General features: G+C 44.6%; 1 protein-coding gene and 1 long non-coding RNA gene across 7 annotated transcripts; one reads left to right on the top strand and one right to left on the bottom strand.

Annotated features, from left to right (window-relative positions):
* The first annotated feature begins 6 nt into the window (after window positions 1-6).
* REELD1 (reeler domain containing 1) lies at window positions 7-21,255 on the top strand. Of its 5 annotated transcripts, none has more exons than XM_082237675.1 (9): window positions 7-123; window positions 9,034-9,096; window positions 11,235-11,451; window positions 12,978-13,200; window positions 14,641-14,813; window positions 16,179-16,491; window positions 17,479-17,542; window positions 18,456-18,512; window positions 20,549-21,255. In XM_082237675.1, the coding sequence occupies exons 2-9, from the start codon at window positions 9,085-9,087 to the stop codon at window positions 21,188-21,190; spliced, it is 1,701 nt and encodes a 566-aa protein (XP_082093801.1). In that variant the 5' UTR covers window positions 7-123; window positions 9,034-9,084; the 3' UTR covers window positions 21,191-21,255. The 5 variants fall into 5 exon arrangements, with proteins under 5 accessions (XP_082093801.1, XP_082093800.1, XP_082093799.1 ...); XM_082237674.1 differs by having other exon boundaries at window positions 110-1,587; window positions 9,003-9,096; XM_082237673.1 differs by having other exon boundaries at window positions 110-1,587.
* LOC309540713 lies at window positions 21,143-26,993 on the bottom strand. 2 transcript variants are annotated; one of them, XR_014223418.1, is made up of 4 exons: window positions 25,860-26,993; window positions 24,102-24,928; window positions 21,429-21,685; window positions 21,143-21,253 (listed from the first exon to the last, which is right to left on the bottom strand). It is a non-coding gene; the product is annotated as an uncharacterized lncRNA (long non-coding RNA). The 2 variants fall into 2 exon arrangements; XR_014223419.1 differs by lacking the exon at window positions 25,860-26,993 and having other exon boundaries at window positions 24,102-25,654.
* Window positions 26,994-27,167: the final 174 nt, after the last annotated feature.

The raw sequence follows: 27,167 nt of genomic DNA on the forward strand, positions 1-27,167 counted from the left end.
TACTCACATGAACAGTGGTAAGTTAGAGAATAACACCATAGTGGAACCTAACACCACACTGGAACCTTTCTCGGACTGCTAAAGTGTGAAAGCCTGTTTTCAAAAGTTTGGATGGCTGGAAAGGTATGGCAAACTGCATGCCCTGTTTTTAAAAAGCACAGCCTTTTTCTTTAACTCTAGTCACACGGTAAAATCTTCAGTTGCAGTCTGAAGTGAACCAACAAAAATCTTAAATAGTGGGTGTAACAGTGACAATTCAACAATAGGAACAGGATGGAAGAAAAATCCAGGGGTAGCATTGTGCCAGCTACAAGTAAACACTGCAAGTGAGAAGCTTCTGTTTATGTGCCAGCCCTCCAAATCCTGGCAACCCTTTGCTCTCCTGATTGCTGTTAACTTTTTCTTCTTTCTCCCCCCTCAGCACACTGGGAGGCTCATAAATCTGTGTGGCTGCACAGAGTGCAGGATCTGACATGTAATATAAAATCCAGCAGCTTGAGCAGAATCCAAAGACTATTTTTTTTTATTTTTAAAGCAGAGTCAGCCTTGAAACATGAAAGCTAAGAAACTAATAAAAATTAAATAAACTAGTAGGATGGGCTATAACAGAAATGGGGGGGGGGAGGTCTCTATAGAGCTGCTGTGGTCAAAGTTCCACTGCATATTCCTCAACCATTCTTTAGGCCACACACACTTTCATACATTTGTGCCCCAAAATGTTCAACTAGATGCCTGACTTTTTAACCCGAGGAATGGGAGAATAGGGGGAAAGGAATTATAAACCTTGTGTTTTGCAATCTAACTTAAAACTCAGTTGCTGCAAACAAAATGTTTCCTTAGTCTGAAATAGCCATTGATGTGCGTACAAAGGAATCTTACTCCCGTTCAAAATATGTTTAGGATGTAATTCTATGTTCAGCTTATTGAACTCAGCTGGGACCTACCTTAAAGGGGGATCTCTGAATAGGCATGTACAGGATTGTACTGCATGCAAAGCTAAACAAAAACAAGTCCCATAGTATAGAGTTGAGAATGTTTTGATAAAAAGTTATAAAACAACCCAGCATGGGGCGCCTTGTACATTATGCTGTTCTCTGAACAACTTAAAGCTGCCTTTTAAAATCAGCACATACCTTTGAGTTGTGCATGAATAAGCATTAACAATTGTGTGAATACAACATTGTTCCATCTCCTCAAATAACAGAAGACCTTTGGTACAACGAGGGAATAGCAACACTTGAAGGGAAGGAATTAATAATTGTTAACTTATTCACATTTCACATGGCTCTGTGCAGCATACAAAGAGAACACAATTTTATAGCATGTTTCAATAATTTATAACTCCTTGACAAGGGCTTGAGAAAGGACTGCCATGTAAATACAAATCACAGGCATGGTTTTCTATTAATGGCTTCTTTTTAAAATGGATGTTCCTTCAGTTTTACTATGTAATTTTTAACTTGTTTTGGAAAAAGGTTACAGGTGGCAAGGTCACTGGATCCCTTCATCTTCCAAAATGGTTGCTGGAAGTAGCTAAAGTATTTTGTTTCCAAACATCTAAAACAGTGTATTTATGGAATGTTTATTGTAAGTATATCCACTATTATATAATATCTTACCCACAGTTATTTAATCCTGTCACAACTCTAAAGAGCAGCTTTATTTAAGAGCCCTAATTCAAATATATGCATAGACATGTGCTGCATTGCATGCATAGCCCAAGATAATAACTGGCCATCCCCTTGTGTCATTGCAATGTAAACAGAGCAGCATGACTGGGAGTCATTGCAATTGTGCTATGTCTGTATGTTCTTTATTATGTAGCTGAACATTAAATCATGGCTATCCAGGAAGGCAAAACGGCTTAGTGACAGGGATGAAGACTTAACTTAATTGCTTTTAAGGAGAAAAGTGATTGAAATAGACATTTGGCTGGGAGTAGGCACCATTGAACTCCTTAGGGCTTAACATCTGAGTGTATAGGATCACACAGTTAATCCTACCTATATATTTGGCTGAACCTTCACTATTTGCCTTAGGGTCATTTACACAGTGAGCAACTCTTGGTGTGGATCAAGGCCTGCAGGAAATGAAAAGAAAGTTGCTATCTTTTGTTGGGATCTTGAAAAGTCTAAAGCTAACTCAGTCTGTATTCTGCTGATTTGTAACAAGAATATTTAAGGCACAGTACTTTGGTGGCACTGTGGGTTAAACCACAGAGCCTAGGACTTGCCGATCACAAGGTTGGTGGTTTGAATCCCCGCGAAGGGGTGAGCTCCCGTTGCTCGGTCCCTGCTCCTGCCAACCTAGCAGTTCGAAAGCATGTCAAAGTGCAAGTAGATAAATAGGTACCGCTCCGGCGGGAAGGTAAATGGCGTCTCCGTGGGCTGCTCTGGTTCACCAGAAGCAGCTTTGTCATGCTGGCCGCATGACCCGGAATCTGTACGCCGGCTCCCTCGGCCAATAAAGCGAGATGAACACCACAACCCCAGAGTCAGTCACGACTGGACCTAATGGTCAGGGGTCCCTTTACCTTTACCTTACTTTCCTATTATAAAGATGAAGCTTATTTGCCCAATATTAGTCTATTTAAAAAATTGTTTGATATCTTTTTTGATACTAAAACTGGAATTCTATACTCACCTGAGAGTTAAGTTCCACTGAGCTAAGGCTTCTGAGTGGACTCGCTGTAAGTTGCCCCTTATTTTCTGAAGTGTCTACTCAAGGCTAGTTGAGCATTATAGAATCATAGAATCATAGAATCATAGAGTTGGAAGAGACCACAAGGGCCATCGAGTCCAACCCCCTGCCAAGCAGGAAACACCATCAGAGCACTCCTGACATATGGTTGTCAAGCCTCTGCTTAAAGACCTCCAACGAAGGAGCCACCACCACACTCCTTGGCAGCAAATTCCACTGTCGAACAGCTCTTACTGTCAGGAAGTTCTTCCTAATGTTTAGGTGGAATCTTCTTTCTTGTAGTTTGGATCCATTGCTCCGTGTCCGCTTCTCCGGAGCAGCAGAAAACAACCTTTCTCCCTCCTCTATGTGACATCCTTTTATATATTTGAACATGGCTATCATATCACCCCTTAACCTCCTTTTCTCCAGGCTAAACATGCCCAGCTCCCTTAGCCGTTCCTTATAAGGCATCGTTTCCATCGTTTATCATGTAGCAACTGCTTTAAAATGCCCAGACTGAGTCCAAACAAATTCCTCCCTTGGGTAGGAAAGTGCAACTGATCAATAATAGAAGTACAGGATTTCTGTGCAAAATATCTATAGCTCTAGCAATTTTAATGAATACCACTAGTGATAAAATTTGCCATCACCTACTTAGGCTTTCCTGAAAGGAGCAATTAATGAGGAAAACGACAATTACCGTATTTTTCGCTCTATAGGACGCACTTTTTCCCCTCCAAAAATGAAGGGGAAATGTGTGTGCGTCCTATGGAGCGAATGCAGGATCCTCGGCTTCGCCGCGAGGCGCCTGTCCTGGAAGCTGGAGGAGGAACAGAAGGGTCTCCTTCTGTTCCTTCTCCAGCTTCGCTGAAGGGCGCTGCGCCTTTTCCCTCTCTGCGCAGCGCCTCTCCTGTGAAGCAGAGGCGCTGCGCAGAGAGAGAGAGAGAGAGAGAGAAGGCGCAGCGCCCCTTGAGCGACGCGCCTGTCATGTGAAGCCGGAGGAGGAACAGAAGGGTCTCCTTCTGTTCCTTCTCCAGCTTCGCTGCAGGGGCGCTGCGCCCTCTCCCTCTCTGCACAGCGCCTCTCCTGTGAAGGAGAGGCACTGCGCAGAGAGAGAGAGAAGGCGCAGCGCCCCTTGAACGACGCGCCTGCCATGCGAAGCCGGAGCAGGAACAGAAGGGTCTCCTTCTGTTCCGTCTCCAGCTTCGCTGAAGGGGCGCTGCGCCCTCTCCCTCTCTGCGCAGCACCTTTCCTGTGAAGCAGAGGCGCTGCACAGAGAGAGAGAGAAGGCGCAGCGCCCCTTGAACGACGCGCCTGCCATGCGAAGCCGGAGCAGGAACAGAAGGGACTCCTTCTGTTCTTCCTCCCACTTCGCAGCGACGCGCCTGTCCAGCGAAGCCCGAGGAGGAGCAGAAGGGTCTCCTTCTGTTCCTTCTCCAGCTTCGCTGCAGGGGCGCTGCGCCCTCTCCCTCTCTGCGCAGCACCTTTCCTGTGAAGCAGAGGCGCTGCGCAGAGAGAGAGAGAAGGCGCAGCGCCCCTTGAACGACGCGCCTGCCATGCGAAGCCGGAGCAGGAACAGAAGGGACTCCTTCTGTTCTTCCTCCCGCTTCGCAGCGACGTGCCTGTCCAGCGAAGCCCGAGGAGGAGCAGAAGGGTCTCCTTCTGTTCCTTCTCCAGCTTCGCTGCAGGGGCGCTGCGCCCTCTCCCTCTCTGCGCAGCACCTTTCCTGTGAAGCAGAGGCGCTGCGCAGAGAGAGAGAGAAGGCGCAGCGCCCCTTGAACGACGCGCCTGCCATGCGAAACCGGAGCAGGAACAGAAGGGTCTCCTTCTGTTCCTTCTCCAGCTTCGCTGCAGGGGCGCTGCGCCCTCTCCCTCTCTGCGCAGCACCTTTCCTGTGAAGCAGAGGCGCTGCGCAGAGAGAGAGAGAAGGCGCAGCGCCCCTTGAACGACGCGCCTGCCATGCGAAGCCGGAGCAGGAACAGAAGGGTCTCCTTCTGTTCCTTCTCCAGCTTCGCTGCAGGGGCGCTGCGCCCTCTCCCTCTCTGCGCAGCACCTTTCCTGTGAAGCAGAGGCGCTGCGCAGAGAGAGAGAGAAGGCGCAGCGCCCCTTGAACGACGCGCCTGCCATGCGAAGCCGGAGCAGGAACAGAAGGGACTCCTTCTGTTCTTCCTCCCGCTTCGCAGCGACGCGCCTGCCATGCGAAGCCGGAGCAGGAACAGAAGGGTCTCCTTCTGTTCCTTCTCCAGCTTCGCTGCAGGGGCGCTGCGCCCTCTCCCTCTCTGCGCAGCACCTTTCCTGTGAAGCAGAGGCGCTGCGCAGAGAGAGAGAGAAGGCGCAGCGCCCCTTGAACGACGCGCCTGCCATGCGAAGCCGGAGCAGGAACAGAAGGGACTCCTTCTGTTCTTCCTCCCGCTTCGCAGCGACGCGCCTGTCCAGCGAAGCCCGAGGAGGAGCAGAAGGGTCTCCTTCTGTTCCTTCTCCAGCTTCGCTGCAGGGGCGCTGCGCCCTCTCCCTCTCTGCGCAGCACCTTTCCTGTGAAGCAGAGGCGCTGCGCAGAGAGAGAGAGAAGGCGCAGCGCCCCTTGAACGACGCGCCTGCCATGCGAAACCGGAGCAGGAACAGAAGGGTCTCCTTCTGTTCCTTCTCCAGCTTCGCTGCAGGGGCGCTGCGCCCTCTCCCTCTCTGCGCAGCACCTTTCCTGTGAAGCAGAGGCGCTGCGCAGAGAGAGAGAGAAGGCGCAGCGCCCCTTGAACGACGCGCCTGCCATGCGAAGCCGGAGGAGGAACAGAAGGGTCTCCTTCTGTTCCTTCTCCAGCTTCGCTGCAGGGGCGCTGCGCCCTCTCCCTCTCTGCACAGCGCCTCTCCTGTGAAGGAGAGGCACTGCGCAGAGAGAGAGAGAAGGCGCAGCGCCCCTTGAACGACGCGCCTGCCATGCGAAGCCGGAGCAGGAACAGAAGGGTCTCCTTCTGTTCCGTCTCCAGCTTCGCTGAAGGGGCGCTGCGCCCTCTCCCTCTCTGCGCAGCACCTTTCCTGTGAAGCAGAGGCGCTGCACAGAGAGAGAAGGCGCAGCGCCCCTTGAACGACGCGCCTGCCATGCGAAGCCGGAGCAGGAACAGAAGGGACTCCTTCTGTTCTTCCTCCCACTTCGCAGCGACGCGCCTGTCCAGCGAAGCCCGAGGAGGAGCAGAAGGGTCTCCTTCTGTTCCTTCTCCAGCTTCGCTGCAGGGGCGCTGCGCCCTCTCCCTCTCTGCGCAGCACCTTTCCTGTGAAGCAGAGGCGCTGCGCAGAGAGAGAGAGAAGGCGCAGCGCCCCTTGAACGACGCGCCTGCCATGCGAAGCCGGAGCAGGAACAGAAGGGACTCCTTCTGTTCTTCCTCCCGCTTCGCAGCGACGCGCCTGTCCAGCGAAGCCCGAGGAGGAGCAGAAGGGTCTCCTTCTGTTCCTTCTCCAGCTTCGCTGCAGGGGCGCTGCGCCCTCTCCCTCTCTGCGCAGCACCTTTCCTGTGAAGCAGAGGCGCTGCGCAGAGAGAGAGAGAAGGCGCAGCGCCCCTTGAACGACGCGCCTGCCATGCGAAGCCGGAGCAGGAACAGAAGGGTCTCCTTCTGTTCCTTCTCCAGCTTCGCTGCAGGGGCGCTGCGCCCTCTCCCTCTCTGCGCAGCACCTTTCCTGTGAAGCAGAGGCGCTGCGCAGAGAGAGAGAGAAGGCGCAGCGCCCCTTGAACGACGCGCCTGCCATGCGAAGCCGGAGCAGGAACAGAAGGGACTCCTTCTGTTCTTCCTCCCGCTTCGCAGCGACGCGCCTACCATGCGAAGCCGGAGCAGGAACAGAAGGGTCTCCTTCTGTTCCTTCTCCAGCTTCGCTGCAGGGGCGCTGCGCCCTCTCCCTCTCTGCGCAGCACCTTTCCTGTGAAGCAGAGGCGCTGCGCAGAGAGAGAGAGAAGGCGCAGCGCCCCTTGAACGACGCGCCTGCCATGCGAAGCCGGAGCAGGAACAGAAGGGTCTCCTTCTGTTCTTCCTCCCGCTTCGCAGTGACGCGCCTGTCCAGCGAAGCCGGAGCAGGAACAGAAGGGTCTCCTTCTGTTCCTTCTCCAGCTTCGCTGCAGGGGCGCTGCGCCCTCTCCCTCTCTGCGCAGCGCCTCTCCTGTGAAGCAGAGGCGCTGCGCAGAGAGAGAGAGAAGGCGCAGCGCCCCTTGAACGACGCGTCTGTCCTGGCTTCTGCTTTAGCCCTGCGCTGCCTCTTTGGGCAGGGGGAGCCTTCATCCCGCTGCCCTGAAGAGGCTTGGCGGGGTTACCCCAGAAGCCAGAACAGCAACACAGGTATCCCAGAAGCCAGATCCCTCTTGCTGTTCTGGCTTCTGGGGTTCAGAATAATTATTTCTTGTTTTCCGCCTCCCAAAACTAGGTGCGCCCTATGGTCCGGTGCGCCCTATGGTGCGGAAAATACGGTAGCAATTTTTAAACTTCCAAGAATGCGTCTACAGCAGAACTAACAATCCTTCCCCAAAGCAAGAGTTCTAGTTTTTACTCTGCTTGATGAAGATTTTAAAACCTAAAGAGACATAAGTAGAACAGCCTTCCACTTGAGTTTTTCAGCATTCAAATTTTAAAGCTAAGCTGTTAATTTTAAATCTGCTACATATGCCCCCAACTACTCGATAATACGCAGAGCAGGGTTGTTGTGATATTGAAGCTGTGGGACTTTTCTTGAGGAAATTACCTTGCCCCTTCCCTCTTGATTTTAAATATTTGCCAGGCCAAAGTGTCCACTTTCCAGAGGATTTTTGACTGGCTCTGCTGAGTGCTTTTGGCTTTATTTCTGCTGCTCTGTTTAATGTTGCTTGTTAGTATTCATGGGGCAGAGGTTGTTAGTGTTGCATCCAGGGGCACAATGGTGCCCCTGAAGCCTTTCCCTAGTGCCCACAAAGCCTCTGAATGCTTCCCTGAACTGCCACCTTGGTCATGACGGGGTAATGGTAGTTTACTCCCCCCCCCCCGAAAAGTACATACAGCTGAAGGAGGAAGTTGGAAGAATGGCACTCTTCTTTCTTGTTTCAGCCCCATGTGCTTTTCTAGGTTCAGGTTAATTCTACCTAGATCCCTTGGAAGTAAGATGTGCATGCACTTCCTTTCTTTGGATTGGGGGGCAGAAGTGACCAGGGTGGTGGTACCCATGGCACTTGCTCAAACATCCAGATGTGCCCACACATCTAAAACATGTGAAAGGGAGGTTACAAATATTTTAGTATATACCATATTTTTCGCTCTATAAGATGCACCAGACCACAAGACGCACCTAGTTTTTGGAGGAGGAAAACAAGAAAAAAAATATTCTGAATCTCAGAAGCCAGAACAGCAAGAGGGATTGCTGCGCAGTGAAAGCAGTGATCCCTCTTGCTGTTGTGGCTTCTGGGATAGCTGCACAGCCTGCATTTGCTCCATAACACACACACACATTTCCCCTTGCTTTTTAGGAGGGGAAAAGTCTTCTAGAGCAAAAAATACGGTATTTTGTGCATGTGTGTCTCTGTGTACACACACACACACAAGCTTAAGTTGTTTTCAGACTTTATTCTCAGTATTGGTTCTTCTTCACTGAGGCTGTTGTCAAGGAATATGGTATAAATAAATGCTATGCTGCTCATGCTCTAGTGTTTGGAACACCTGTTTTGAAACTTCAGTTAAGACTTGCAGCCTTTCTTCACACTAAGAATGGGATTTTGTGGCCATGACCTATATTCTTGGTCAGACTCAATGACATCAGCCAAAGCGAGGGTAGAGAATAGGGAGCTTTAAGGATCAGGACCTTTCCCCTTTGTATAACTGCCTTTTAAAATTTTCTTGAAGCCAAAACATTTATGTTTTAATACAGTGAAATAGACGTGTCTAGGTCTCATTAATTCTGAATTATTTTTGCTCTCAAGTTATTCCCATACAAATCTGAAAGGCAACATACTCAGTGTATATCCTTGAGTGCACAAAAGAAAGCACATCTTTCTTTGTGCTACACTTGTGTGGGGAGGCAAGAGAAAGAGGCCAGACCTTAATGTACTTGAAACACTAGATTATTCTTCACAGTCTTTTTAATGGCTCTCATCCTATGTTCACTTTTAAGTTTATTTGAGATTTTTTTCCAAGTAAATGTGTATAATATGGTAGCCCAGGTTTTGTTTTGACTGTGGAAACTTGGTGTTGCTGTGTTTCTTTTTAAGTGGATGAGTAGAGTGTGAAGAAAACTAACATGATTAAAACTGGATTTGAGCACTGACAGAGTTCCTGTAGGTATTAAGGATTAGCAGTAACAGCTGTTGCTCTTCTCATTAGTAGAGAGAGTAAAGAACTTTTTTCCTTAAAGGATGTTTGCCTGGCAGGCTGAAGGAGAAAATTGCTGAGTGTCTGAAGGAACATGTGTCCCAAGGTAAGAAACTGGCAATGTTAATGCAACTAAGGTGTTGAATACTAAGAGGAGATTTTATAGGGCTAAAAGCAAAATTGGGAAATGGGGGAAATATCCTATTACACAGGAAAAATAACTTGTATATATTTAACTACTTGCAAAAATGGCTGTAGCAGGGATTATATTGGAAGATGGGAGTGTGTGTGACTCAATTTGTTCAAAACCTGTGCTAATTCAAGGGCTGGGTTTTCAAAAAGGGATTCCTTTATATGGCCTTGTGTTGTCTTCAGTCTGTAAACGGTTTCAGAAATCACTGTGGAGGAAAAGAATTGAGCTAAACATTGGCTCAGAATAAGTAGTTCAATATTTAATAGCATCTGATCAGGCACATTTAAAGGTGGTAGGAAAGTCTATATAAGCTGAACTCTGCATAGATCCATTCTTGTGTATGAGCTTAAGGTGTTTTAAGACACTAATTTAAATGCCAAATGGCTGATATGGTCTGGTAGGATAGAAGAGATGACTATAGAATCTTATGGGATCAGCTAATGGATAACTCTTTAATGGAGAACTGATTTTGCTGATAGGCAGACACAAATGGAAGGGGAAGGAATAGGTGGCAGGAAGAGATTGGATGATGGATCTGCAGTGCAGATGGAAATGATTTTTCTACTCTTGAATGTTTGCTTCACCACCCTTCATTCTCTCCAATCTTAACTCACCTTCCAGAAAAGCTGGGCTTTTGTTTTGTTTTGGAAAGTATGAATAATTAAAGGAAATTTTGGAGTCAAGTATGACACGAGGCCTTTAAACTTCACTGACCACATATGGAGTGGTAACACTCTTGGCACTGTACCTCAAGAGAAGTGACCATGAGACCTAGGCCTGACTTGGACAGGACCTTCTGCTGCTTGGACCTTTCCTGCCATAGCTCTATAGTGCTGCTCTACTGTATTCAAGCACATCTGCTTTTAATAATTACATGTATATTTATACTTTTGAAGGATTTATTTCCAAGAACATGAATATATTCAGCATGGGCTTTTAAATATATGAGCACCTCCCTTTTTCCTATTCTTCTTTGGTATATTTCTAAGTCAGTAGGGTTGTGCGTTCCAGCACTGATCAGGAGGAGCACACAGAGGTAAGGTGAAAGTGGGGGAAATCGGAGAACTGATAAAATGTTGGGTTTGAAATGCTAGATTTAAATGGCTATATTGGGCCGGTTTGAATGCTCAACTTTTAATGATGCCTCTAAAAAGTATTTTAGAAAATAAAATGGCATCAACATGGTGGGCATCATTAAGTACTTGTGTCCCTGTTCACTACGGATGCCATGAGAACCAGCCAATAAGTGATACGAAATTTGTATATGGTCATAGGCTGCTTTGGGAAATATTTGCAAAAGCAGCATACAAATTAAATAGGTATGTGTAACACACACAGAGGAAGTTGCTTTATACCGGCTCAGAGCATTTGTTCGGCTAGGTTGATCCATTAAAATGGAAATACCTGGGATCTTCTGAATGAAAAGCATGTGCTCCTACTACTAAACCCTTCCCGACTTATGCTATCTCATCCCACATTGTACTTGCAGTTTCAATGGCTGTGTTGACTTCCAGCTACTCAGTATTGGGTTTGAATGCTGGGGGAAATGCCAACTGCCCTTCAAGGACGTGTTAGCTGCAGCAGTGTCCTCTGAACTGTGTGTGGAATCCAAGTAGCTGCTATCCATTCCCCGCGTGCTAAACATTGGTAAAGGAACATCGATGTTTCTGATAGTTACCCCACTGCTAGCTCTCATTTTGCAGCATGGCCACAATGTAAGAGAATACATGCTCCGTCTGATTGCCATGAGCCAGAAGCATACTGGCAAATGATTTCAGGTAACCACTTTGCCTGGGTGGTTACTGCCCCACCACCCCGACAGTTCCAGAATATGTCAAAGCCTGCTTTGTTCTCAATGCGTTTTATTTCGTGGACTAACCAGGAAAAAGCTCCGGGGAAGATTAAAACCTCCTTTCTCACAGTCCAAAGCTTGTGAAATTGACAGTTTCATCTGAAATTCAAAGGTGTCACTGGTGTAGCTTCATACAAATTGTACTTTAAAAAATTGATTGAAAAGCACTGCAATAACTTCCAACGTCTTTTCCTGACAGGTAGAGGAAGAGATGAAAGTTCAGGCACTTTTTGTTGTGTGGACATTGACAATCCTGTGCTTAATTTCATACACCGCAGCATTCTCCCATGGGGCCAGTCTTTCGGCATGTACTGATATGAGGCCCAAACATATCAGAGCTCACCTTCAGAACCCACAGAATAACTATATTACCATCCATACCAATATATCCTTTTTTCCAGGTGACAAGGTTCCAGGTAAGGAGTCACAGCTAATTACGATGTTTTGGGGAAAAGCCAGAGGGATGTATTCAGGAGCGGGAACCTCAGCCTTGGGAGCCACATGTAACCTTTTAGGCCTTTCTATACAGCTCTTGGGACTCTTCCCAGCAACGCTCCTTCTCCACAGGCAACACTCTTCAATGTTGCTGCTTTGCATGAGCCTTTGGTGGTTTAGCCTGGCTGGAATGTGTCATTGAAACTGATAATGCTTTTTGCTTGCCTGGATGGTGCATAGAGAATGGTATGTGAGTGTGTGTCACAACTAACCTACTGTACAAAGGTAAAATTCCTTGTTCTGCCCACTTTTGCTTTATGTCCCACCTAGCATTGTGGCAGCTGGAAGTTTGCCCACTGGGCAATGCAGCCCTCAGGCTGAAAAAGATTCAAAGCACTGAATCCCTTCTCAGTTGCTCTTTGCTGCTTAAGATGGCCTGCATTTGCCAAAGTCCCAGTTGCTCTCCAAATGCAGGAGGACAAAACTGATTGAATGAACAGAACAACGAATAACAAGCAGTAAGCAGTAAGCAGATGTAACAGCAAGATTAAATTTGAAACACTAATTAAAATAGTCAGGGCAGTTTTGAAGATACTTATGTGGCTCACACAACTAGCACTTTACGGGTATGTTGGGAAGATATATTACTTAAAAGGAAACTTGCTTTATATGTGATAATTAATGTGTGTTGGGTGTAACTGTGTGTAAACAGAAATCGAAATGCAGTTATGCTCATGTATATTACAGAAGGAGTAGCTTGCATGTGGCATTGCTTGAAATAAAACACCAGTGTTTTTCATACACAGTTCATGGATCACTGCTAGTTACAGTTGGCTCTCATTGAAGGAGATGACTTAGCCTCCTGCTATGGAAGCTCTAGTGACTCCCTTCTGTTATGGCAAAGAAAGCTTCACTTTCACAGACCAGAAATACCCCACCCCTCATCCTTCATGGTACAGTTAACATGTGAAGGGGGGAATGGGACTGTGTTTGCTGGCCCCACTTTGACACTGTCCTAGTTGCTGTTCCTGCCCCCTGGTGTCCACACATTTGCACAACTTCTGGCAGTGGGTTCTGTGCGCATAAAACTGTATGTGCATATACTCTTCAGATCTGGTTGGACTACAACTCCTATCATTCCTGGCTGAGACTGCTAAGAGTTGGAGTACATTAGCATGTGGAGAGCCACAGATTCCCCTCTTTGCTTTATGAGATTTGGATCTCATGGTGATGACACCAGAATGTTGACAGTAATCAGTGGAGGTCAGTTTGGCAAGGCTTATTTTAGGTGTACCTTTCCCCACCCCCCGGGACCCTAATGCTAATATTGGCTGTGCTTAATAAATTACCAAGGGCAACATTTATTTAAAAATATCTAAAATTCCAACAACTTGGCATTGCCAAGCACACTTCCTAACATGGAATGTAGATACAAATTTCACAACGCAAATATTAAAATGCATTTCCAAGGGCTTATGTTATTGTGTAACTTCCACTTTGTCCCCAGTCACCGTCAGGAGCACGCGTGATTTCATGGGCTTTATGCTTCAAGCTCGCAGGGTATCAAACGATCAAATTGCTGGCACTTTTGTTTACATTCCTCCTGGCTCCAAACTGCTGACATGTTTTGAAGATGGCGACACCGTCACCCATTCAGACAAGTCCCTGAAGAGAAACCTGTCGTTTGTGTGGAAAGCACCCGATCAGCCCATTGGAGACATCAGGTTCTTGTAAGAAATTTTGGATTGTTAAGATTGAAGGTCTGGTCTGCTTGATGGTTAACAGATTGGAAATCTACTGGAGGAATCCATGGGTGCTAGCTAGCTGGCTCTTTGCAAAATTGACTGAGGAATGGTAGCATGATATTGATTCTAAGCTCAAAAACGTAATGGTCACTATAAGAGAACTTGAACCAGGTCTGCTCCATTATTGTTCCACCATTCCAATATCCCTTGGGTTCCACTCTGTTTGTAGTCCAGTAGGAATTCCACTTGTAGAAAGTACAACCCATTTCCCTACACAATTACTTTCTGTTTTTCTTTTTCCTTCAGGAAGGCTTTCTTTAAAAAAGTTAAAATTATTTCCTATAAAAGCCTACCCAAAACAATTTATTAACTATTGCTTTAAAAAAATCTTTCCTGCAGGAGTGTATGCTGAAAGGGGAAATAAGAGAAAACATTTTATTTCTTCTCTTTGCACAGGTTTACAGGTTTACTCCTGAGGATTTAAGTCAGATATTTAAAGTCAGACAGAGTGGCAAAGCATCAATTTATGCTTTCTCTTTTTAAACCTTTAAACTGTATATAAATGGATTTCCAACATTGATCAGCTCTGCTCTCTCTGGTAAAGTGAAACCTCAACATTTTGGAAGGCGTCCAGCACAGGCAGATTTCATAAGCATCCTAAATGCTAGTAACCGCCCAGCCAAACAGGGCAGTATAGGTTAGGATTCCAGCCTTAGGGCACATTTACTAAACACTGGGCACAAGTCCTTTTAAGTAAACATTTTTAGAATTGAGCAGTACATTTTTCCCCTCACACAGCTAGCTCTACCTGCCTAGAGAAACTAAAGCCAACTTTTGAGGGCATTCATAAGGCTGTTGTGGAAAGAGATTACATTTTTCTGTTTCCCAGTGTGACACTTCAGTGCTAAGACAAGCTCCATCTATTAAAATCTGTCTTTAACCAGTATACGTTTCTATTTGACCAGGCCTTTGTCTTTGTCTGATCAACATTTTATGTTCTTTTAAAAACTAAACAACTTTGGCTACCCTCCCTCAACAAAAATTCTGGCTACACTTATGACTTGGTCTCTCTCTCTTTTTTTTAATGACATTCAGTTTTCTTCCCCTTCTTGACTATGGCGCTATTCTTGTCAAATGTAAAATTAATTTTTTAAAAGCTGATTAAATTAAAAGTAACTCCCCCCCCCATGTGTTTTGATTAGCTCTAATTGTGATTTTATTTAAAACCCCGTTCACTAAGGTTTCAGCTGGTTATTTGTTGTCATTTCAAAACAGAAAAGTGTTATGGTCTAATCCTTTAATGTCTTTTACGCTAATTCTTTTTGTAGATTTTAAAAAATTCCCTTTGATTTACCAAATGTTCTGATGATTTATTTATGGTACAGAATGACTAAAGCCTTGCTTCAAACACTTTTTTAAAAACAGTTTATCAGTCGTCCAGTCGTACTTTGTTTATTGGGCAAGGATTGAATCTTCCACTGTGTCTCAACAAACACAAAACAGAACCACAGCTGAAAGTAATGTAGCCCCCAGTGTAATAAAGCCAACACCTCTTCAAAAGTCTACTGATCTAAAAGGAGCATTTGCTGCAGGGAAAGGTATGCTTTTATCCAACATCCCCCCCCCCCGCCAAAGTGGAACCTTTCTATAGGTCTATGCTATTTCACACTTCTGTTATCTTATATGACTTAGAAGTATTAGGACTTAGTGCAAAGCTTCTATATTGGATTGAATTATAAACTCATTGTGTGATGCCCTTCATCATACTCAGAACAGACTCATTGAAATCAGTGGACTTAAGGGACTTGCATCCATTGATTTCAATGAACCTACTCTTATGTTTTAGTTGTGTACCACCCATTGACGCAGAAGTAAATATCACTGATTTCTGTGGCCTTGATGTTCAAGTAAATATCCTTAAGACAATCTCCAGATGGATTCAGTTCACACTACATTGTAAAGGGAATGGACTTTAACAGAGCTAGATTGTACATACTAATTCTGAGTCTTAAGCAGCTTTGTTGAGATCACTTGCTCTTGGATCTCACTTGCAATGAAATGCATGAGCGCCTTATTGCTTGGAGGCCTCACAAGATCTCACTGAGAACTCTCAAAGTAATTCACAATCTCTGTGGATGACATCCATACAAGTTCTCTTTGAGGTTTTTTGGTAGAAGTGGAAAAGAAGAAGGGTGTGTAATTGTTGCTTCTCCCCTCTGCTCCTTTGTAAAACTAAACTTGCTCTTTTATCCAAGAGTCTAACTCCTTGTCCAGCTGACACACACAAACTTACTCCATTATTCCTCTTTCCCATCTCCTGTTTCTCTTCTATTTCTTTCTTCTAACTTCCTTATCTTCCTGCTTATCTGATTGAAAACAGAATATACGTACTAGCCAAAAGATGACACTTGTTTTTCCAAAGCTGTAAGGTTTTCTTCTAACTTTTATTATAAGCTTTCTTTTATATTACTTATTGTCATTGGGAATAGAAAGTCTTAATAAACACTGCATACATTGCATGAAAAGGTCCTGTTTTCAATACCCAGCTTCTCCATATAGATCTGGGAAAGACTCCTGTCTGAAATCCTGGAGAGCTGCTGCCACTTGGTGTATAAAGTTAGACAGTACTGAGTAAGGTGGACCACTGAAGTGGCAGTAAAAGACAGTGTGCTGTGTTCCCAGAATGTAATGTGGGCTAATGAATGTGAAAGTATTTGCCTTACTGATTGTCATGATTTGAATGTCATGATCATGCCCTTCTTGTGAGGTTCTCCAGAGGCACCATTCTGGCTACTATTGGAAACAGAAGCATCTAACAGATTAGATGTGTCTAATCCAGTACTCCAGTTATGTCATCTTAACAAACAAGAAATATATACATAAGAGAAGCATGTTCAATATTTTAAGAAATGTCTGCTAATAGTGTTATATTTTTTAATGTTTTGCTTTGTGCTTAACCCCAGAAAGTTCCACTCCTGACACCATCTTAACTCAGTTTGCAAAATTAACACATACTAGTCTGACTCGGCTTGCAGCCACATTGATTTTGGATCCATCTTACAGTGGACGACAAGTCTCTGAGCCTCCTGACAATGGAAATGCTCTGTCTGAATCCCTTGCAGACTTGGTCACTTCACATGCCATCAGTCGCAGTAGAGAAAGACAAGCTAATGGAAGTGGCACAGTTGGTGATCTCACACTGGAGCCATCACTTCAGTTCCAGGATCTCGGCTTCATAGTACAACATCATTCCTCCAGCCACAGCATGTACAACAGGTACTGTGTGAGCATTACATGTCATGCTGCACATAACACCTATTGCACTAATATTTATGAATTTTGGATTTGCCAAAACACGGCAGAGTCTTAAAAGATTCTGAGTGCTGCATCTCTCTCTGTTACACGTTTGTATTTCATTTTAAGTGTGTAAATAATTGCAGAATAACAGCAGCAGAGCTTTCAAACACTGCCAGGCGTAGGCATTCTGGAGGACTAAGACCAGCTAAATGCAAAATGGGTGCCATTTGAAAGTTACCTGGAATGATAGCTGTCCGGTAGCAAAATAAGATGCTCATGGAGAGAGACAGTCTCTGGAGAGATGGTCTCTGCAGCTTGTATCTAGTGCTGCCATTGTGTGTGCAGAATTGACTTCCACTTGTGCAAAGGGAATTTTCCTTTCCCCCTTTTCCTTCTGTCCCCTATGTATCCTCCAAATCTCTCTTGGGGGGCCTCTCTGGAGCCGATTCTGGAGGTCGTGCAGGGGGCTGCAGTGGAGAGGAGGGGAAGTGGAAGTCCCAGCGCTCAGAGTGTTGGGCACAAGCCCATTCTTTGTCTTTGGTTTTCAGCTCCAGAGCTCACCTGAGCGTATGATTTCAAATGACCTTCACATAGTGCCTAGCTTATATGAAACAGATCTGATTCTGTGGCACATATGGGCTGTGGCTCAGTGGTAGAGTAGCTAGCTTGCAGCATCTCCATGTAAGTCTGCAAAGGACCTCTGCCTAAAACCCTGGAGATGTGCTACCTGTCCATGTAGACAATGCTGAGCGAGATAGACCAGTGGTCTGGCTCTGTGTAAGCAGCCTCCTATGTGGGATTCGTATATGTGACATACCATACAATTAAAACATCTCCCCAACCCCAGTCCTGAGTAAGCTTTGGGAGGAATCTCCCTATGACAGTTAGGAACATGTGTGCAGAATACAAACTGAATTTATCAGAACAAAATGTAATTAATTTACACTTTGCTCCCCAACATTTCAGGAGAGAAAATACTTCAAGCTTTCCCATATCACAGCTTTGCTCTACATGTATAAAAGGCATGGAGGTAAGCACTGAAAGGATGGCATTTGATTTGTTTTCAAGAAAGATCTTTGGTAGTACATTGTTACTATTCTGCTTCAGCATTGTGTCTTTCTGACAGAAGCTTAATACAATAAAAGTGAGATGTATTTGTTTAAACTGGTACCACACTCTAATCTCAAAGAGGTGTGCAAATAAGTAAGAGCCATTGCAGTGACCCAACACATAGCTAAATCCTACTAATGATAAAATTTAGAGTCTCTCCTCAGACACAAATTCAAATGCTCCTGAGACCATTTTCCTGCCGCTTTGTAAGGCCTGCAGTCAGAGAGTCACTGAATGCAATGAGAACTTGTCTCATTATTTAATCTGCATTGAAATCGTAAGAGTATAACAATGTGGGACTGAAAACAAATCTGTAACTGTATTCCCACCCCAACCATGTATATGGAGAACAAATTGTCCTTGAAGGCTTGAACTCAAAAGTATAATGCACACACTTCTGCTTTGTTTGCTTTGTGATAGGAAAGTCATAGGCTTGGTCCCATACTCACACAAGGCTGAACAGACCTTGTAGGGAATGTGTTGTTTGTTTGCAGAACATTTGGTTTAACAGAGGGTCGGCCTGCTGGTAATGGGGCAGAAGCCTTTTGCATGTAGAAACTCTGGTTTTTACTTGAGTGAGGAAGAATTCTTTGTGACTTGAAAACTTGCCCCCAGTCTGCAAATACAGAGGATCCAACAAAAGCTTGATTTTAGCCTTCCGGAATCCTGTCTGGAATGTCTGGCACACGTAGACTGCATCTGAGGTCATTTCATGTCTCTTGATAAGCACAGATTGCCAAAACTGATGTGCTTAATTAGTTGTGACCTAGTTAGCTTTAAGATTCGTCAGATTCTGAAGCAAATAATTCTCTCCCCACTATTACTGGCTTCAGACACAGGCATGGTGTGTAGACCACAGAGAAAACAGGCCAAGCAAAGAAGTGCATTTGGTGAGTTTCTCTCCCCTTAAAGTGTCTGAATTTAGTGAAAATCTGAAGTACATTCAGAAAGACTAAATGAGCACAGTGCTACAGTACTCATGATGGCAGGTCCTGGAAAGAAGGCAAAATAGTCAATGTCTGATTTTCCAGTCAGTGGATTTTGATGTCGATCTCGTATACACTGAGGCATTAGTGCTGTTCTCGCTTACTCCAGTTAGAGGGCAGTAGACTCTCTGAAATCTTAAATAAGTTAAAGTAAACTCTTGAAAGAGAGTCCCACTGGGTTTGTGGTACCTTTTTATGCAGACATTCAAAGCTATTGTGTTCTAAGTGTTCATTTTGATGCCAATTATTCCTGGAGTTGTATAGACAGGAGACAGCTGGCTGTAAACAGCTCTGCTGAAAGAGGATAGACATGTCTTACAATTAACCCTTGGGCCATAGATACAGCATACGGATATGCTCTTTCAACTACTACGATTCTCAGTAGTAGTAGTAGCTTTCCTAGTCCTGCTACTCAGTGTTTTCTTTTGCTCATGATATTAGGCACTGAGCAGAACACAGAAGTGATACAGATTCTGCTCAGAGGAGTTATAGTTCATAGGGAAGAGACAAGGCAGCAGTGTCAAGGAGAGGGTAGTAATTGCCACATGAATAGTAGGGATAAGACAGAGACTGTCAGAAGGCATAAAAGAACAGGCAAATGCTTACGGTATTTTTCGTCCTATAAGGCGCACCAGCCCATAGGACGCACCTCATTTTTTTGGGGGGGGAAATGAATTTAAAAAAATTATCCCCCCCAGCCCTGGCTGCCACCCCAAGCCTTGCGCTCACCTGCCCGAAGCAGGGGAAGCCCTCTGGAGGGCTCCCTGTGCTTCGGGGTGACAGGCTGCTGCTCCAAGCCTCGCACACCCGGTGGGACCTCCTGCCGGGCGCGCGAGGCTTGCGGACACTCGCGGGGGCTGCAGGCTGCTGCCCGCAAACCTTGTGAGCCCGCGGGAACTCCCACTGGGCTTGCAAGGCTTGCGCAGAGCTTCCTGAAGCCTGGAGAGCGAGAGGGGTCGGTGCGCACCGACCCCTCTCGCTCTCCAGGCTCAGCGAAAGCCTGCATTCGCCCCATAGGACACACACACATTTCCCCTTCATTTTTGGAGGGGAAAAAGTGCGTCCTATGGGGCGAAAAATATGGTACTTCATAGAATAGGATAGGTTGAGAGATGGTGACTGGCCCAAAGGTCACCCAATGAACTTCATTACTTAGTGAGAATTGGAACATGCATTTCCATAGTTTTGCCCTTCTCTACCATGTTGGCTCTCGCATTTCAATTTTCCATAACTGGCAGTGGCCAAGAAGTGGAGTCTAACCTAGATGAATAATAAAAATAAAAATAAAAAAATAATTGTACTGCACCCATCTGACTGGGTTGCCCCAGCCACTGGAGGAGGATTTCCAACAAATATAAAAGCATAATAATACATTAAATCCTTCCCTATACAAGGTTGCCTCCAGATGTCTTCTAAATGTTGTATAGTTTTTTATCTCCTTGACATCTGATAGAAGCATTTGATTGTGCAACAGGCTAACTTTATTCTTCTCTGTCTATAAAACCTATCAGACATTTTTTGAGCGAGCACAGACCAGTGGGGTAAACAAAATAGTTCTGTAACATTCCTTTACCCAAACGCCAAGCTCATCACCAAAGCATATAACGGCATCACAGTAAGAAAACAACATGCTCATCTCTGAAGGTCACACAGCATAAACCTGCTCCTACCTCTGCAAGCTAAGAAGCCTTTCTAAAATGAGAATTCTGAATGCTAATCAATAGTTACCTATCTTCTTCCTCATCCCCTCCCATTGGTCTGATTCAATACTGTTCTAGGATCATTTTAAGAGCTCTTAAGAAGTGGTGTGCTATTATGATGAGAACAGTTATCTGTGAGAATTGTGACGATTCTAGTAGGCTAACGATGATAGTTTTGATCTAACTGAACAACTAAAAGGCTGTCACATCCCATGTGCACTTCATCTCTTTGTTTTTAAGGGGGTTTCTACAAGACCTAACCCAGGCCTTAGCAAGTCTGTGCTACCCGTTACAGCTTCACCGCTGGTCCACTTCCGGGATCCTCTACGCCTTCCAGGCATGGGAACAATATCAGAGCATTTAGGTAGTGAAGAGGACACGAGTGCCTATCAAACTTTATCAGGAGCTTCAAGGAAGATGGCAGAGAAACAAGCAGCGACGTGGGAAGTTCCAGCAAACTTCCTGCCCCAGGCTGAACTTACATCACATGAGCAGGAGGGAAAGGGCAGAAAGGATATCCCTGAGAACACACTCCTGAAGGTAACAAGAGCCACACCCAAAGCTACTGTTTCTGGAGGAGGAGGAGGAGGAGGAAAGTCACGCAAGGAGTCCCAGCTTGTAGTAGCTCAGCTGGGTGTTCTCCTTGGATGCTCTGCTGTCCTCAGCATGGTGCTGGCTGTTGGTCTACGCTGCATCCATTCCCAGTATTGTCACAAGCGAACGGAAGTGTCCTTTAGTGAGCCAGAAAATAATGCCATGGCACTTCAGGAGAATGGGGAGATGATGCATTTCAGAAAAATACGAGAGAACAGCTTTGTTCTAGTACAGGCAGAATACAACTGGATCAGCCCATCAGGCAGTGGGAAAAAAGCTGTTCTCTAGGATGTCTACTAGCTCATGGTGGTTGTTCTTCCTGTTAGATGTCAGGTAGCTTCATCTGTAGGCCTGCAGTAGAAAATAATAGCACAGGAAGTGGAGCAGTTGCATATAACCATCTAAGCAAACCTGTTTTGTGTACACATGATTTTGTTGCAATGCAGATGTTCTTACTTTCAGATATGAAAATATAAAGTTATGTTTTGTTCAAAGTGTAACTCTTAATGCAATTAATATTGCATACCTGCTCATTAAATTAGACTATTGTTGCTATTATGTTTCCTTTGTTGCCTTAAGGTAGTGCCAGAAATAGAAATCATTCCTCTGCCACTGAGTGTCACCTCCTAGTTCGTCTCTGCAGAAAAAGTTTCTGCTCTTGCGGTTCTTCTTTTCAAGTAAATAGAAGCCCTTTGCTCTCTTCTCACTTAGGTTGTGATGCCTTTGGTTTGGTGTGTGAGATTTCTCAAATCAGTCAAATGTTTGCCACTTGAGCTAACTTTCCTGTTTAGAAAAACAAAACAGAGCAACACTGGCAGTTAAGAAAATTGATCCATGGGATGCAAACACTGACTGGCTGCATTGTGAATTGATCTCCAGGAAGGAAACAAAGACACAGTAAATGCCACCTTTTGGCAGAGGAACATGGCTGCTCATCAGGTGTAAATGGAGAGAAAGCTTCTTCTAGCCATTTGCACCTTGATATGCTGGCTTGTTTAATCCTCACAGCTGGCAGTTGCTTTGTTTTCTACTTTGGGTCAGTTCAGCTATTGGAACAATTGGAACAAAGACCTCAGGTCAACTCAGGAAACCCAATGGATGGCCCTATTACAACTTTTACAGCCTTTTAGCACTTTGACTGGAAAAACTTTCTTCAGATTCAGGTTGCGCTGGATTAAAGAAGGCCTGGGCAATGCTTCGTCTGAGACCAAGTAGAAATTCAGAGTTAATTGGCAAAGGCTATTTACTACTCTGAGTGCAAATCCTTCTCTAAGCATACCCAGAAGGTATGCTTTGGGGAATCCCAAAGTATGTAGAAATTTTAAAAATATCATTATTAAGTGGAGGGGACCCCAGGGAAGGCATGCTCAATAACCATGCAATGCTGGCTGACTGTGGAAGTAGGTGGGGCAAGAGAAGAGAAGACCAGGGAATCAGGAAATTTAATGGAGTATCCTGGGAATGGCTGGCTGGCCCTGAAGAGAAGCACTCTAAACTGCAACATTGTTGCAACTCTCACTTTAAAATCACATATCTTTTTAAAAGAATTTGCTTAACCTGAAATAGATTTAAATAGTCGTCAAGACCATTGAGGTGTCATAGAATGGGATGCACTGGGCATGCCTCTTCTTACTCCCAGAGCTTGCTATGTATTTATTAGAAACATTTATATCCCACCTTTCATCCTCAATATGAAACACTCTGCTAAAAGATTTTTGAAAAGACTTCAAAACTCAAAATATATGCAAAATAAAGTACAAGGCAGCAGCTAATAACAGGGAAATAGTGAGGGAAAATAAAGGTGATGACCAGGAAGAAACAAACAACTAAAACATCTCTCAATCCCTTTTGGCAACAGGCCATACAGGGTGTGTGGCCACATCTTCCCTGAATTATTTTCAGCTGCAAAATTATGTGTTTCAGATGAAGGGATTCAGGTTAAGGATGGAAATGAACGAGTGCACTGAAAAAGGTTGAGAAAGTATGATGAATTACTCATTCATTTTCATTAGAAGCAAATACTGCAAAACCTTTCACTGGAAAATAATGCAGGCTATCACAGAAATAATGGTAAGAAAATATGTGCAGCTGAAGTAAGTAAAAAGCTATTACAGAAACAGAGAAGACTGAAAAATGAATGTTCTTCCTAGAAAGATAATCTGGATCTGTCAACTAAGTCATAGGAAAAGTGATTAATCTAGTCATATATTAAGTGTCTTTTTTGTTAAAGAATTGGGATGTTTTCAATTGAGCATCCTTTCTCTAGCTTCATTGAACAAAATAAAAACTTTGTGCAATGCACAATAGTTGGGCTGCTTAATTTTAAAAGCTGCCTCTGTTCAGTACATTGTTAATGCAATCCCTAATTAACTGAGAAAATGGGTCAACAAGCTGGTAAATATTTAAAGAACTATCAGATTTCATTTAAAAAGTTTGCTATGATGGCTTAGCAGTTTATGAATAAATTACAAATTCTTAAGTCCTCCCGCACTATTTCTGTCTGTCTATGTTTAATAATACTAGATTGTTATAGCTTAGGATGTTTTTTAAACACACACACACACGCCCTTGCCCAGTCCTATCTTCTGTAGAGAAAGTTAAATGTGCAACTTGAAGTGCACATAGATTAATTGATGGTATCGTAGTTTGTCTCTACTTGTCGTGGACAGCCATATTTTAGTAACCTGGCTGCCTCCCAGGACCATTTGGCGAGGTGAGTTTAGTAAACATGGAGCAAGATGGCAGTGCGAGGTTACACAAGTGAAAAATTTGCTCCCAGTCAACATATATATTTTTAACCCATTAACTGAGCATTTTTTGTTCCCTGTTTTGTGTGAACTAAAAATAGATCAAATATGGGTTAAAGTTCAACCCCCAGATCAGGGCACTGTCTGAAGGTGCCTGATGCAGCAACCTTGTGGAAGCTGAGCTGCTCAGGGTCTGATTCTGACCAGTGCCTGAGAGCCCTATGGAGACCTCTTTAAGAGCCCCATGGCAGAAAGGCAGGATTATAAGCGTTTATTTATTTTAATGAACTTAGTTCAGTGGGTATGGGTAACCTTGACATCACAACCTCTAGTCCTCAGCTCTATGCCTCTAGGAAGAGAGCAAGATTATATCTCACAGTGTTCCAAGGGTGAAGAAGACCAGTCATGGAGCACTTTGTAAATTAGTATTAGTAGTGAAGTTACTTACATACCTAAAAACAATTCTTGGTACCGTGAACTAGCATGAACAAGCAGTGCAAACCAAGGTGCGATTATCCAAGGAAGGGTGGTATGGCTCTCCACAGTTCACGATGAGCTCTATAGGACAAAGACAATGGACTGCAGGCAGCAACATAGTTAAGAAGTGCAAAACCTTTTGTGCTTCCCTTCCTATACTAGTGTCACCGGGAACTGGACAGGAGCTGCAAGGGGCTGCATGCCACTGGTGGGTGTGAAATTGGCCACCTCACACTCATCCCGCTCACACATGCACACAGCTGAGCTCCTCAAATGATCTGAGCAAATTGGTCGAGGAAAGGGATCATCACCCCCTCTCTGCTCATCACATGGTTGAGATGATGAATGGGAAGAGGCTGATTCACATCATCAGCCCAACTCTGCCCACACCAAAGCTGTGTCTGTGTTGATGCTACTGTCACCAAAAGTATTAGGGCTGAGGGTCAGAAAAAAATTGCACGGGGGCCAGATTAGCCACTTCTGCCTGATATTGTGCCCTTTTCCTTTCTCCCATATAAATATCTGCCGTTGCTGCATATGGGAAGAATGACAATGTGGAGCTTGTGGATAATGTAGTTGCGAGGCAAACTGGGTCTTCTGCCTGGACCCTGTTTTCAGGGACACCACAGAGCACATGGAAATATGTTACCCTAGATTGTGTAGGCACTTCCATCACCCAATCGCTGTGGATCATAATGAGGTTACAATTGGTATTTCATTAGGAAAGAATACCAAGCCATGAGCCATGTAAGTCAAGCGAACTGTAAGGAGTAATGAAACACAAAGCCAAAAGTGGGCATCTCTGGAAAAGAGGGGTGATAATTAAAATTAGCAATACTGATCAAATATAGCAATGGCAAATCAGTCACTATCAACACTGTATTAGCTAATTAAAGCACACATTACCTTTTTAGTACCAAATGACACTGTCACACCTATGACCTTCACTGCCATTAGCATGAGTGCCTAATATTAACATACTGAGTGCTGGCCAAAAGCTTGACTACATGAACTGAGCTTATTTTGACAGGGTATGAGCCCAGTGCCAATGTTAGAGCTTGGCAGAGGATGATGTGCGAGTTATTCTTGGCAGCCACTGAGTAGCAAGTAATTTATACTTCTAATGAATGATTCTAGAAGTAATGAAACCTCAACCATGCAAGACCCAAGTTCCAAGAAGCAGCTACTCAGATCCTGGGCACCTTACAATGTATTCTGGTGATCTCAAAATATCTATTGCTAAGAATAGCTTGAGGTGGCAGGGGACGACAATAACACTTTTATTTTGGACAAACGCAGTCTTTTGTGTGCACTCTGGCGTAGCTCTGCTGCAAATGAGAAGGCAATGCACTGGGCTATGCTTTGCTGAGGGTATAGTGGTATTGCTAGGCATGAAAATATAGTTACAGAATTTATTAAATACAATGGCTTCTTTCCCACCCACCAAATTACTGCCTGAAAATAAATAGGATTTTATTACTAGATTTACTAGTATTAAGAAAAACACCACTACCACTGCTCTGATATATTCACTCACTCATTCACTCACTCACTCACTCACACACACACACACACACACATGACTTAGTATTGACCCAAACCGGGGAAGAGGTGATATTCCAATTTTTTATAGAATCATAGAATTGTAGAGTTGGAAGGGACCTTGGGGGTTCTATAGTCCAACCCCTACAATATTGCCCACAGCTGTCTCTGGGTGGGCTCAAACCACAAACCTGGTTAACAGTTGTTTTTGTGAAACATGATACTCTTTTCAGCAACTGAGGTAAGCAGTCCCACTTTCAGAGTGAAAACAGGAAGAGTTGCCCTAACTCTGATTTTACTTCAGTGTGCTGTCACACAGCCAAATCAATTGGTTTTGTGGTGCCATGGCATCATAATGCTACCTATATGATCCCTGAGTGGCTGGAAGACATAATCAGAAAGTGGAGGAACCTCACCCTCTGTTTTAAAATTTGCACCAAAAGTGAGAATGGTTGTGAATGGGTAAAATAGCATGGCACACCAAAAAAAATCCTTGCCCACAAAAAAATCGGCTCAGCCCTAATGCAACAACTCCTTCCCAATGGAGATAAAGATCTACAAAGGAAGCAAATCAAACCTATACAATAGCTGAAATGCTAATAAGCAAGAGAGCAGAGGATGAGAAATCAGAGCAAAATAGGTATGGAGAAATCAAGACTTTGTAAGACAAGGCACTTGCTGGAAGGAGGAAATGGTTTAGGTCTGGGAGAAAAACATGCATATGTAAAGCATAAAAAGGTAAAGGTACCCCTGACCATTAGGTCCAGTCGCAGACGACTCTGGGGTTACGGCGCTCACCTCACTCTATAGGCCGAGGGAGCCGGTGTTTGTCCACAAACAGATTCTGGGTCATTTGGCCAGCATGACTAAGCCGCTTCTAACGAACCAAAGCGAGAAAGAAAAACTACTGAAGAAATACTGGACAGGACAAGAAGACAGATGGGGGTGGGGGAAGAGTACAACTATTGCTTTTGTTTTTGGCAGCCATGAAGTGTTCATCTTTTTTCATTCATCATGATGATATCTACAAGAACATGACTCTAATGCATGTTCAGTCTTAGTAGTGGTGATCATTGCCCGCACAAGCTCTGTCACTAGATGGCTGCAGGAGCCTCAGCTCTTGACTTGAAAGTGGTGCTTTAAGATGCCTCAGAAAGGGAGCCCATTTACATCCATTCTGGCATCAACCTCATAGCCTGGCAGTCGGGGTTGGAATTTCTCCATGGCCCAAGGCAGCTTTCACAGTGCAATGTTCCGCTTTTACTTCCCTTATCCTCTGCTCACTCTGTTTACACAGCTTAACCGCACGATGCTTCGGTAGGTCAACTGAATTTATGGCTAGATCACTTACTGTATGTAGGTCAGCTGACTGCCTGAATGAGTCACATGATATTCTTGCAGTGCAGCAGTGTCATGGCAACTGTGATGCGCTGTTGGCAAATCCCAGTTTGGGCTTCCTGCATTTGGGGCAGCTCTTGAAACAATAGCTCACTAGTTCA

This window comes from Podarcis vaucheri (genome assembly GCF_965113315.1).
Source record: "Podarcis vaucheri genome assembly, chromosome: 9".
In the NCBI taxonomy this organism is placed as follows: domain Eukaryota; kingdom Metazoa; phylum Chordata; class Lepidosauria; order Squamata; family Lacertidae; genus Podarcis; species Podarcis vaucheri.

Coding starts and splice junctions, on each gene's coding strand:
- REELD1 (XM_082237675.1), top strand. Junction 11,452..12,977: donor TCCAGGTGACAAGGTTCCAG/GTAAGGAGTCAC, acceptor CTTTGTCCCCAG/TCACCGTCAGGAGCACGCGT. Junction 13,201..14,640: donor ATTGGAGACATCAGGTTCTT/GTAAGAAATTTT, acceptor TTTTAAAAACAG/TTTATCAGTCGTCCAGTCGT.